Below are 14,119 nucleotides of genomic sequence, written 5' to 3'. Positions count from 1 at the left end.
TTTTTTGAGATGGAGTCTCACTCTGTCACCCAAGCTGGAGCGCAATGGCACTATCTCGGCTCACTGAGATCTCTGCCTCCCAGATTCAAGCAATTCTCCTGCCTCAACCTCCCAAGAAGCTGGGATTACAAGCACCTGCTGCCATACCTGGCTGATTTTTGTATTTTTAGTAGAGACAGAGTTTCATCATGACCTCAAGTTATCCACTTGCCTTGGCCTCCCAAAGTGCTGGGAATACAGGTGTGAGCCACCACACCTGGCTGATTTTTCTTCATTATTCATAATTAAAGCAGTTGAGAGATTATCAGAGTAATTATATCTTATAATATTTTTGCTGCATTGAATATATTTTCCAAATAATGTTTTCTGTGAAATAGTCCATTCAAATGCTGTGAAATGTGTGGTTTCCTTTTAGGATGAATTAGAGGTAGCTAGTCTGAGGAGATAAATAGTTATTGTGGTTGTCTTACTTAGTTGAAAATGAAATGACCATTCATTTAGAGGTGTTTCTTCATTTACTCTTGAAATTACACCAAAATACAGTAAAGATAATCTCCCCATGTAAAACCACATATACAAACAGAACAGGAGAGGAGCAACAAAATTTTAAAACATGTCTGATTTAAAGGAGACCCCAGAGCACTGAAATTCAGTCTCATAGCGTGAGAAGCCACAAAGCAACTCCATTGGCCCTGGGGAAGCCACCCATAAGCTCAGGAATTGATGGTAGTTACATGTTATTCCTGAAAAGAGGAGAGGAGGGGTTGAAAACAAGCATTGGTTGAAAGTCTGTTTAAGATATGGTTAGGGCTTCAGATCTTCTCCCCCAAACCTTGTAGCAGGGCAATTGTCCCTTCTGTACCCTGGCATAAAACTGTATGGAAGAAGTAAGCAGGGCTGGGCGTGGTGGCTCACGCCCATAATCCCAGCACTTTGGGAGGCTGAGGCAGGCAGATCATCTGAGGCCAGGAATTTGAGAGCAGCCTGGCCAACAGGGTGAAACCCTGTGTCTACTAAAAATATAAAAAAATTAGCCAGGCGTAGTGGCACACACCTGTAGTCCCAGCTACTTGGGAGGCTGAGGCAAGAGAATTGCTTGAATCTAAGAGGTGGAGGTTGCATATGGCCGAGATTGTGCCACTATACTCCAGGCTGGGCAACAGAGCGAGACTCTATCTAAAACATAAAGTGGTAAGGGGGATGGACCAGAGGATCTGCCTAAGTGATGCCACACATGTCTGAGTGTGGGTACTATATGGAAAATATGGAGATTGTGAAGATGGCTATAATAACTCCCATATTCCTGTATATATGTGTCTTTGCAATGCAACTTTGCCTCTCCTTCCATCAAGAAGTGAATTCTATTTTCTTGCTTCTTCAATTGGTGCCAGTTTAATGACTCGCTTTGAGTAATAAATTGTGGTAGAGCTGATGTACAAGTTCTGGAGCCTAGGTCTCAGGGAGTCTTGAAGATTTCATCTTCACCCTGTTGGAACTGTGGGTCTATCATGTGAGGAAACCACGTGAGTTTCCCTGGGGATGAGAGATTACATATGTGGAACTTGAAAGACCATTAAAGTCATTGGGAAAAATCTGTGATAGGTACATTAAAAATTAACCAAATAAGTAGGAATGGTAGCAAGTAGTCCTAAAACATATTCTATGAAAAAGGAAACACAATCTCAGTGTACAGTAGACTCAGCATTGTTCAACATTTGCATACTTGGAATAATTTAAAGATATTTCATAAAAATTGGATGATATAATTATACTGAGAGGACAGGGAGAGAGAAAAAGCTTTGCTGACCCAGAAGATCTTATTATTGTGTTAAACATCTAACATAATATCTGACACAATAAGAAGTCAATAGATAATTTTTAAAGTGTACAATATAGCATTATAAACACGATAATTAAGAATATAAAGATGGCTAGGTGGGGTGGCTCACACCTATAATCCCAGCACTTTGGGAGGCTGAGGTGGGTGGATCATCTAAGGTCAGGAGTTCGAGACCAGCCTGGCCAACATGGTGAAACCCTACTCTACTAAAAACATGAAAAGTTAGCTGGGTGTGGTGGTGCATGCCTGTAATTCTAGCTATTTGGGAGGCTGAGGCAGGAGAATTGCTTGAACCTGGGAAGTTGAGGTTGCAGCGAGATCGTGCCACTGCACTCTAGCCTGGGTGACAGAGTAAAACTCTGTCTCAAAAAAAAAAAAAGAATATAAATACCTGTTTCAACTTTGGGGAGTGATTCTGGGTATAGGTGGAGGACTTCTGGTTTTAGTTTTAAAGCATCTTAGCTGCGACTTATTTATTTATATAACTTTGATAAAAATAAGAGTTTAACAATATTAGAATTTTTGCAAATGATATACTGATTTTGCATTTGGTGTTTTTGAGAATCATAGCCATAAGAAATATAATTGTTTACCTCTTCAGCTTTGTCTTGAAATTTTCACTCACAGGGAAAGTTTTGCCAAAAAACTTACAGAAAGTTTAGAGATAAATAGATAGTGTCAGAATATGGACATTTTATAGATCTATGACTGGTTTCTACAACTAATTCATCTAAAATTAATTGAATTTAATATGAGGACCAGTGAGTCTTTTATGGATGAGAATAAAGAATTACAGTAAAGGAAAAGAGAATGGAGTCTAATCTTGAATAATAAAAGAAGTTAAATTGTAATCACTGATTTGAAATAAAGAAATGATTTAGGAGTTTCAGTTACATTGAAATTAAAAAACCAATCAGTTTTAAAAGGAAGCATTTTAATTTTTCAGTAGAAATAAAGAAAAATGCCCAGAGAATAGTTATAAAAGAAAGTGCTTTGGACTTGAAGTCAAGAATGTCCAAATTTGAACTTTGGTTCTGCCTCTTACAGTTTTGTGACTTTGGTGGTGATGTTCAAATAACCTCTCTCAACATTAAGTTTTCTATCTTAAGACAGGGATAAAAACACTAAATTTACGAGACTATTATAAGAACTATTTAAGATTATGTGTGTAAAAGCTCTTTACTGCACATTGACAGCATTACATAAATGTAGAGTCATTACTAAAATAAATCAAATTTTATCTTAAGTTCTTCTTTTAGCACCAGTTGCCTTGTATAGAAAGAACAATATTTAGTATTGGAAACAGCAAGTGACTCAGATGTTCAATGACAAACTTTCAAATGAACTCCATAGAAAACAGAGTTAGAGTAGGGAGAAATTTCTGTTTTACTGTATCAACTCTGTCAAATAGGAAGCAAAACAGGGTGAAAAAGGACAGGAAAGAACATTAACCTATGTTGAACCTTCAGTCATACAATAAGCTTATAATTATAACTTAAATAATGTATAAAAATTCAATTATGTAACATGCAGGATTTTGCTGTTGGGAGATTAATTAAATGAGATCGAGGGTGGGGAAGGTTGGGAGTTGATTGACTCTTACATTTCAATACTCATTATTATGGGGTTTTAATATATTTCACAAAGAGTCAATCCTTAATACCTCAATTTTCGTAGAAAGTAGATTATTTTTTCCATTAATTCTTCTACAGTGCTCAGAAATTTATGAACTTCACAGAATGCTTACTAATGTTTTTGCTAATTCAATGAATCTTTTCAAATATTTTTTTTTTATTATAAAAGTCTACATTGTATCTTGAATTAGTAACATATCTCTGCTTACCTGCAGTTAGCTCCATCATCTCAGTGAGGCAGTTGTTTTGTTTCTTTATTTTGTGTGTGTGTGTGTGTGTGTGTGTGTGTGTGTGTGTGTGTTTAGATTACATGGGCTTTTGGTAGCCTACCTGAGTCCAGTTTAAGCCCTCTACATTTCTGAACAAATGACATTATAAACAAAATAACTGCAAAGTGAACTCAGTCTTCACATGACATGTAAACTTATAATCAATTTGGTTCTTTTTATTTTGTGAAAAATTATTTATGTTTTAGCCTGCATGTGCCAAATTTCTCTAGCTCACAGCAGACAAATTAATGAGCTGCTCAAAGCCTGCCTGGGTCAGTAGAGTTCCTTGGAGGTATTGCAGTTTCATTTATTTATAGTATTTTCAGGTAGTTTCTGGTAATATGGGCCCCTGAATAGAATAAGGATTGTAAAATTTACTCAAAGGCTGCATCACCGACTATAGTACTTTGAAAAGAAAGAGGGCATTGTGTGTTCTTTTGAACTGACAAAAAACAGCCATATAGCAGCAGTTTCCCCTCAGTTTAAATAGACTGTTTAGAAAAACTAGATTTTATTAAACCATCAGCATTGAACCTAAACAATAATGGAATCTTTGAGAAAATATAATTAAAATACGAAATACTAGCTCACAAAATCAGCATGCTTTATCATTATTCATTTATATTTTTAAATGTCAGTGTTAGATTGTGGGACTAAATGGATTTTTGGTCAAAATATCACATTTTTAATGTTGCTGTTTAATTAAAGAAATTATTTCTGAAGAGTTTACTTTTCCCAGTGACACTCAGTATATATTGTTCATGTAGCAAATCTGAGACTGATTCAATAATATTATTAATAGCATATACTGCCTTTTTGGTGCCACACAATGTTTTTGCCAATATTAATTCATTTAACCCTTATCACTTCCCTATTAGGTAGCCACAGAAAAGGAAAGCGACCTATGCAAAGTCCCACTATTAATAATACAGCCTACCTGATTTGAACACAAGGAGTCTAGCTCTAGAGTTCTCTGTTATACTAGCTACCTCACCTAGCTTTTCATTTTCCTCCTTTGTGTTCCTGAATTAACAATTACCACAGCAGACTGCTCTGCTCAGTGGATGGTTCTATGAATACACACACACACACACACACACACATACACACAAACACACACACACACACACACATACTTAGAAATATTCTGTTTTGGTAGGGAATTATTCTTTTTCTGCATATATTTATAATCTGCAAACTTTAGTGTTTGTGTAGGAAACGTTAATTTTGCAGATAACTGCTAGCTTATAGTGATTGTATTTTTGGCAATGGATTCACATTGATAACTGATTTTATTTTATTGCTTCACAGAGAACATTTGTCTAATCATATAGTTGAAGGGCTATTTTCACTGATTCAATCTAAAAGATGCATAGAAAGATTGAGATCATGGTCATTCTCCAATGATAAAGGAACTGTGACACTTAGTAACCCCAAACACTGCCATTTAGGTGCTTTGCACTCTGTGAAGAATGCAAAATCAGTAAATGTCTTTTTACTGTGGAGGAACATAGTTCATGAAATTTCAGGTACTCTACTAGTATTCTGTTTTTCTTAGATGAATAATGTGACAACGGACTATTGTCTTGACATCATAAAGAAGTTCGAAGTTTCAGAAGAAAATAAGTTGAAAAATGTTCTTGGCATAGAAGGTAAAATAACCAATATTCTTAATTTCTCATTTCTTGATTCAGTCTGTTAAGTTAAATTCCAATAAAATTTTTAGGAAAAGAAATCAGGAGATATCCATGGAATTATATTAATAAATAATTCAAATGAAACCTACCACACTAAATAAAATCCTGTCTATATATTTTCCTACAAAGCAAAGGCCACAATGTTGCTATTTCTCTTACTTTCGCAATGCCCATGAGCATTTTCCACTTCAAGCAAGTCTACCTGATACTGCTATGTGTGATGGATGCCATGACATATTTGGGCTTTTCTCAACTGGCTAATTTTTGGAAATTGCCTCAGCCTGATAATTTCATGAAGGGAAATTCAGTCCTAAAATAAGTCCTCTCAGAAACTAGTGACTTGCCATGTTTCTTTTTAGCTTTTTCTTTCTTTTCTTTCCTTTTTTTTTTTTTGAGATGGAATCTCAATCTGTTGCCCAGGCTGAAGTGCAGTGGCACCATCTTGGCTCACCACAACTTCTGCCTCCCAGATTCAAGCAATGCTCCTGCCTCAGCATCCCAAGCAGCTGGGATTACAGGGATGTGCTACCACACCCAGCTAATTTTATATTTTTACATGTTGGTCAGGCTGGTCTTGAACTCCCGATCTCGGGTGATCTGCCCATCTCAGCCTCCCAAAGTGATGGGATTACAGACGTAAGCCACTGTGCCTGGCTGCCATCTTTCTTTTAAAATGATAGCAACTGACTGTTTTTCCTAATTGGTAGCTTTGGAGAGGCTGTTGGAACCACAAATCTCATTAATTCAATGACTTCATTTAATAGCTGAGGAAAGTAAGGCTCAAATAAGTTAAATAATTTGCTCACAGTTATATACTCAGAATCTAGCTCCTGGAATGTTAGACATAAATAATATAGTAGAAATATAGCTACATGTCTATATATGTACTTAAAATATGCAGATAAATGCTATGCAGCCTGCCACCAAAGAGGAGAATCTTTCAGGCAGAGCAGATGATCTTTAATGAAAGATCAGCTGCCTACAAGAGCATAAAAAGTCATGGTTTATCTCACCAATTTTGACTGTTGGCCCCCTCATTTCTCCTGCTCCCAGATCAGTATGGACAAGGTGGTTTTAATACCATCTATTTACTTCCTGGGGTGGTAGGTAATTAAAATGAAGAGGAATAATTTAAAATCTTAGATAATTAGCAGGGTATGGTGACTCACACCTGTAAACCCAGCACTTTGGGAGGTAGAGGGAGGGGGATCACCTGAGGCCAGGAGTTTGCGACCAGCCTGGCCAACATGGTGAAACCCTGTCTCTACTAAAAATACAAAAATTAGCTGGGCATGGTGGTACACACCTGTAATCCCGGCTACTCAGGAAACAGAGGCACAAGAGCCGCTTGAGCACAGCGGGTGGAGGTTATAGTGAGCCAAGATCATGCCACTGCACTCCAGCCTGGGCAACAAAGTGAGACTCTGTCTCAAAAAATAAAATCAAATCTTATATCATTAAAAACCGTTTTAAAAGAAACCACAGATGATAAACTAACTTGGGCCTTTTCTGTGCTAGGAAATGAATCTTCTCCTTGGTAGGGCTCCAAAAAATGGAATTAAACATGGTTTCCTAAGTTATGGACATAAAAGTTGTCATGAAGAAATTAAGTCTCAGAGGAGATTTCCAAATATATTTCGAAGACTCGAAATAATTTACCCTAATAATTATTCTATTTAGGTACTTGTGAGTCATTAATGTATTTATTTGTTATATTAATGAAAACCTCTTTTACCCAGCCATTATATTTTGAAATATTGTAAAAAAAACTGATAGGGTTTTCTAAAAAATCTTTAAGAACTATTTCAAAGTTATAAAATGTGCCAGCCATTAGCAGCATTTTTTCCAAACCAGTTTGATTATCAAATAATTACACCCTGAATTTAGGCAGTGTTTAACTTTTGAGGTACTACCTTAACTATGGTACTGACTTGATTGTTTTTTAGATGAACTTAATAACCTGTCAATTGCTGATTGATCAGGGTATCTCTTGGTATAACATGGCTTTAGCATGGCATCAGTCACCCTGCATAAGCATAGCTTGAGTTCAGTCATCACTAAATGGCTTGGCCCCTCTTCCACCCAGTCAAAATTCTTAAAAAGTCAATTTATATATATTTTTAGGTTATATTTAAAAAGCTATTCCTAAAAGTCATATTTCATTTTTTGATGTTGTCTACTTGACTGTATGAGGCTATTCTTGTGTTGCTATAAAGAAATGGCTGGGTGCAGTGGCTCATGCCTGTAAACCCAACACTTTGGGAGGCCGAGGCAGGTGAATCACCTGAGGTCAGGAGTTTGAGATCAGCCTGGCCAACATGGTGAAACCCCATCTCTACTAAAAGTACACAAAAAAATTAGCTGGACAGAGTGGCACGCACCTGTAGTCCCAGCTACTCAAGAGGCTGAGGCTGGAGAATTGAGTGACCCTGGGAGGCAGAGGTTGCTGTGAGCTGAGATTGCACCACTGCACTCCAGCCTAGGTGACAGAACTCAAAAAAAGAAAAAGAAAAAAAAAATACCTGAGGTTAGGTAATTTATAAAGAAAAGAGTTTTAATTGTCTCACATTCTTCAGGCTGTACTGGGAGCATGGTGCCAGCATCTGCTTGGCTTCTGGGGAGGCTGGAGGGAGCTTTTACTCATGGTAGAAGGTGAAGTGGCAGAAAACACATCACATGGCTTGAGCTGGAGCAAGAGAGAGGGTGGAACGGAGGGGGCCATACACTTTTAAACAAACAGATCTCAGGAGAACTCATACACTGTCGCAAAGACAGCACCAAGCCATGAAGGATCCACCCTCATGATCCATATACCTCCTACCAGGGCCCACCTCTAACATTGGGGATTATATTTCCACATGAGATTTGGTGGAACAAATATCCAAACTATACGACTGACCTCAAGCAAACCTCTCATTGCTCCAGTTTTCCCCATAACGGCTGTCCTGAGGGTAAATAAGTTAATCATTATGAACATTTTTTTGACCCCTTTTGTCCCTCTTAAAGCCATTAAGTATATATGCTTTGCAGGCTGTAGTAAGTTACTCTTTCTTCCACAGGCTTCACGAACTTCATGCGTAGTCCTGCTTGTGACATATTTAACCCGTTGCATCACGAAGTGTACCAAGACATGGATCAGCCCCTCTGCAACTACTACATTGCTTCCTCTCACAATACATACCTGACTGGGGACCAGCTCCTTTCTCAGTCCAAAGTGGATATGTATGCACGGGTGCTGCAAGAGGGCTGTCGCTGCGTGGAAGGTATGTGCAGTTTTTCTGAGCCCTGGTGTGTATTGGTGACACTTTAATCATTCTGTTGAGTTCAGTGTAAATAATGGGGACCTAAAACATGCTCTCACACTTACTAGTACTATTTTTCTGCCCATTGTAAAGGCAATCTTAACTCATAATTCTCTCTGGCTCCTTATTGTTCAATTGGGAGGGAGAGATATGTATTAGCAGTTGTGAAGCATCCCTTTAGTTGCTGAGAAATTATGATGAAAATTAAAGTCTTCCTAGAAAAATATTTTTAATTATACAATTGCAAAAATAGTTTAGTATCTTTGTTTTTAAGATACTTCATGGTCTATCAATTAGTCAATATTTATTAAATTTCTAGTGGGTTCCAGGTGGTGAGTATACAGAAGTAAGTAAAATAAGAATTCTGTCTTCAGGGAGTTCACGGTCTAATAGAAGGGATGAACATTTTTTAAAAATAGTATAACCCAGGCATGCTGTCGTACACCTCTAGTCTTAGCTACCTGGGAGGCTGAGATGGGAGGATTGCTTGGGACCAGGAGTTCAAGGCTGCAGTGTGCTGTGATTGTGCCTGTGAATAGCTATTGCATTCCAGTCTGGGCAACATAGTGAGACCCCACCTCTAAGAGATAGAGATAAAAAGAGATAAATAGATAGATTAAACAATGTGAAAATTCCACCAGTTGATCGATATACAATGATATAGAAGTGGTGGTATAGAGAATGAAGTGTGAGATAAAATGTGATGAGAAATCAGTTAGACTAGGAAGGGAGCTGGGAGTCAGCTATGAAGGGTTTTAAGTGCTGTAGAGAGGAATTTCAATTTTAGTTTTTGGTAATGAGGGGCCAGTGAAGGGTTTTAATATCTATAGTGATATGATCAGACTTACAGTTTAGAAAGATTACTTGGGCAACAGTGTGAGAGGATAATTTTAAAAGTTTTTTTTTTTTTTGATCATGTGTGTTTGTGGAGGGAGAAGGGAGGTGAAACTGGAGACAGGAAGGTGGTGGGAAGGCTATCACAGTGAATCCAAGGGAGGATTACAAAATCTTGGACTAAGTGAGAAAGAGATGATTATAAGGATGCAGTGTTAAAGAAGTAAACTTAGTGGAACCTGGTGAGAGAAAAGAATGAAAGGAATGAAGGGGACAGCTAGAAGGTTGATGGTGCCACCCCATGCTGTAGGGAATCTAAGAGGAAGAGCCTAAATAAGTCCAGTTTTCCATCTGCTGAATTTAGGGTGATTTTGTAACATGTACGTGGACATCTTTATCAGTCATTTGGATAACAATGTCTGAACTTAATGGAAGAATCTGGGCAAGATAAGGATTCCAAAATGCTGAACTTGGTATGTGGTAGTTAAAATCACAAAAGTGTACAAGATCACTTACAGAGAGAAGGGAAAAAGAGAGAGACCTGAGGACTTCAACAATCCAATGATTAGGAGTAGGAAGCGCGAAGGGAGCCAGCAAGGACAGTGCAGAGAACAGGGGCACTTGGATCTAAAGGATGAAAGAGAAAGGAATGTTCAGAAATGCCACAGCCAACAGAAAAGTAAAATAAAACTAAGTATCCAATTTAGTTGCATTTGTCAGCCGGGAATTGTTGGTGGCCTTTGCTATGTTGGTTGGTGGAATGTTGGTGGGCAGTTGATTACCTGCTGTGGGTTGGTGACTGGGCATTTTTCTGCATCCAAATGCTTGATCTACATGCTGTGGGGACAGTTTTTAGACTTGGAAGTGGAGGAAATAATATAGATTTGTTTTCAGGTGGGATAAAAAGGACAAGAGATTTTTGAAAGGGTGCATGCCTGTTTTCTCAGAGAAGTAGGAGAGAGCATCATCCACTCAATATAAAGTGAGTGGAGGTTGGCCACGGGGCTTAAGATCAGCGAATTGTTAAAGAAGTCATCAGAGAATGGGAAAGGCATTGACAAGGTTAGTCAGGGAAGGCTAAGCTAATTTCAAAAACAGTCTTTACTGATTCAAAATCCGGATGTTTAGACTCCCTCTGATCCCATCTCCAACAGCACTCATCTGCTTAGATAGAGAAGGAGTGAAGACAGATTATAGAATTGATCCAAGGCTCGGGATTTCTAGGTATCTTTAAGGTGTTGATGAGAGCTCTTGTAAGTAACTGACAGGAGCTCCATGGTTTTAGGAAAGGAAGTGAAATGGATAAGGGGCCATAAAATAGGATTAATATACTAGAAGACTCAAATAAATAGAAAAATGTGGAAAGTTGTCATCACACATAACAAAAATGAGAACAGAGAACTGTCATTGCAATGGGATTTAGTTACAGTTGATGACAATATCCAGATTATGTCATGGGTGAGCATTATGGAAACAGAGTAAAGCAAGGAGGTCAGTGCTCAGGGATTAAATAGATTGCTACATGGGTTTTTAACTTAGAAAAGATGCAAACAGGAACAGATTGGAGATTAAAAACTCTAAACCAGATGCTTAAGTATAAAACAATGTGGCCAGGTGGAGTGGCTCATGCCTGTAATCCCAGCACTTTGGGAGGCTGAGGCAGGCGGATCATTTAAGGTCAGGAGTTTTAGACCAGCCTGGCCAACGTGGTGTAACCCCATCTCTACTAAAACTCCAAAAATTAGCTGGGCCTGGTGGCGTGCATCTGTAATCCCAGCTACTTGGGAGGCTGAGGCGGGAGAATCACTTGAACCCAGGAGGCAGAGGTTGCAGTGAGCCGCGATCACACCACTGTACTCTCCAGCCTGGGTGACAGAGTGAGACTCCATCTTAACAACAACAAAAAAGATACTATAGAAAAGGTGATTGGAAGACACCAGAAAGGTATAGCTGGATGGAATAAGCTTCAAAGCAGAAGAGATTTTTTAATGAGTGTAGAACAATCACTTAAAAGTAGCATTAAAGGTCTAGCTAATGCCTTCTGGTTTATATATAAATCTTCTATGATTTATATAAAAGAGCATCCTTGGAGAAAGGAAATATTGTCTTCCAAGGTAAGCTGGTGCTTAACCAAGGTAAGGAGGTTGAGGGAGAATTCTAAAAAGAGTCTGAAGATAAAAGGGAGTTTGTTTATGGTTGAATGGAGATGCCATGAAGCACAGCGAATTGTCTTTTGGTGGGGAATATGCTGGGAGTCAGCAGTGGGATGACTGGTTGTCCTAGGCATGGTGGGAAGTGTAGGGCAATGAATAAAGCAGTAGGACAATGAGATAAGACGGCTTAACTGGAAGAGCCTTTCTTTGTCAGATAGTTTCTAGCTTGAATTTTCTGCTCCAAAAGTGACAGTAATGTTATTAAGATAAATCAACATGCTTAAAAAATAGACAGGTATTAAAAACTACCTGCATGCAGAAACATTAGGATGACTACAAAATGAATTGTCTGGAAATTTATGTCTTTCAACAGTAGTTTTGCAATAGTTGCAGAGAGTACATACGAGCAATAGTGATTAACAATGGAGTAGCTTAAATAACTGAATAATGAAGATGCTATAAAATATTAACAGGAAGAAAATCCTTTCAAGCAATAAGAGGTCTTGAGGTGACATTCTCTCTCAGCCATTATTCAGCCCTTTGTTTGCTCAGCACTCAACAAGTTTTACATGTCTGACATGCATAGAGATGCCCTGGGCATACAGCCTCATTGGATTCACACTGACAGTTGCCTATCACTGTAAATGGTGGCATTTTCTTGAAGGTCAAGTATGGAAGATGATGTTTAGTGACTCCATGAAGTAATAGTCAACTCTAGACTATTTTACAACTTTGTTACTTCTGTCTCTTCTGCTCTATTTCTTTTGCTTTTCAGTTCCTTCAGATACCCAGGATTCTCTTTTTGGTTAATCTGTCCAAAATCAGTATCCTACCCAAGCCTAACGATGTTTCTGTCATTAATTCCTTATACTGACTCAAAACTTCTAATCCTGCAGCTTTGTTTGGGATATTAAGGAGGAAAGTTATCTGATTAACTTAATGTATGATAAAGTACACATTATTTTTAGTTGTATCTTTTCCAGTAGTCTTTTAATTCTAAAATGGGAGCTTTTGGAAATTGTGTGCAGTAGATGACATTGAACAAGAGCCTTCTCTTGTACCTTCTTACTTCCTGTTTTCCAGTCACAGCTGTAATACAAAGAAGCTACTTGACTCTGTATATCCAAAAGGTTACCTTCTCCAGATACTTGACAAACTGAGACTATGGTGTAATTTTAAAGGATATGCAATTTTTTATGTGCTCCCAAATACCCTCCCCACCAGGTTGCATCAGTAAGTTATTTCCCTAGTATTTGGCTTAAAGTTATTATTATTAGAATAATCTAGAACTGGACAGTGAAAGTTGAACTACTATTTCTGGAATGTTTTTCTTAAGGAGAATAATTATATTTATCTCAGAGACTTGGTCAGTTTTGCATTTGACCTATTTCTTTTTATTTGTTTGTTCATTTTGTTTTTGTGTGTTTGACCTATTTCTTATTGGAAATTGTGGTTGTCACCTTGGATTTGAATGTATTGTAGGAAGGAAAAGAGGAACTACTATGATTTTAGCACCTTTAATGGGGCAGGTCCTGGCTAAGTGTTTTCCATGCCTTCTCATTTAATTCTTCTAACACCACCAAGAAAGATGGTATAATCTCCTCTTAAGAGATTCAACTCAGTGTTAAATAAATGGCCTAAGTTCCCCTAGTTAGGAAACGTGGAAGCTAAGATTTGAATCCAGGTTGGTCTGACTCTCCAGCTGCACTGTTCTCCAGAATGTCTGTGTATTTTTGGAGGAGCAAGCATTGAATGACATGACTAGCTGAAGAATTGAATGAGGCTGTCAGGTCACATAAGGAGGGCTAGAGAAGGTGAGGAGCACCACATAAAGGGGAGGTTGGCATTAAAAAGAGGAATTTGTTTTGTTGGTGATTAGGCCTACCGCCTAAATATTTAGATGTTCCTGAGGGCGTAGCATTTGGTAACATGATCTCTGTGGTCCTCCTAATAATTTTGCTGTCAGCCCTGTAATTTGAAGACCTTAGTTCACATTTGAAGTATGGTAGTCTCCTCTCATCTGTGGTTTAACTTTCCATGGTTTCAGTTACCCATTGTCAGCTACAACCTGAAAATATTAAATAGAAATTCCAGAGAGAAATGGCCAGGTGCGGTGGCTCATGCCTGTAATCCCAGCACTTTGGGAGGCTGAGGCGGGTGGATCATGAAGTCAAGAGATCAAGACCATCCTGCCAACATGGTGAAACCCCGTCTCTACTAAAAGCACAAAATTAGCTGGGCGTGGTGGTGTGTACCTGTAGTCCCAGCCACTTGGGATGCTGAGGCAGGAGAATTGCATGAACCTGGGAGGCGAAGGTTGCAGTGAGCCGAGTTGCACCACTGTACTCCAGCCTGGCAACAGAGTGAGACTCCGTCTCAAATTAAAAAAA

The 14,119-nt window shown here is 38.4% G+C and overlaps 1 protein-coding gene across 9 annotated transcripts in view; it reads left to right on the top strand.

The window, feature by feature from the left end:
• Nucleotides 1-14,119, top strand: part of PLCH1 (phospholipase C eta 1) — a 246,046-nt gene that overhangs the window by 170,738 nt on the left and 61,189 nt on the right. For all 9 annotated transcript variants that reach the window (XM_037736464.1, XM_017522917.2, XM_037736468.1 and 6 more), the window contains 2 exons: nt 5,302-5,395; nt 8,500-8,703. In XM_037736464.1, coding sequence (XP_037592392.1) covers nt 5,302-5,395; nt 8,500-8,703 — 298 coding nt within the window. The remainder of the gene's footprint in view (nt 1-5,301; nt 5,396-8,499; nt 8,704-14,119) is intronic.

This window comes from Cebus imitator, unplaced genomic scaffold (genome assembly GCF_001604975.1).
Source record: "Cebus imitator isolate Cc_AM_T3 unplaced genomic scaffold, Cebus_imitator-1.0 Scaffold25, whole genome shotgun sequence".
Lineage (NCBI taxonomy): Eukaryota > Metazoa > Chordata > Mammalia > Primates > Cebidae > Cebus > Cebus imitator.
The sequence above is the reverse complement of the archived record's forward strand: the minus strand, read 5'-3'. Positions and strand labels throughout refer to the sequence as shown.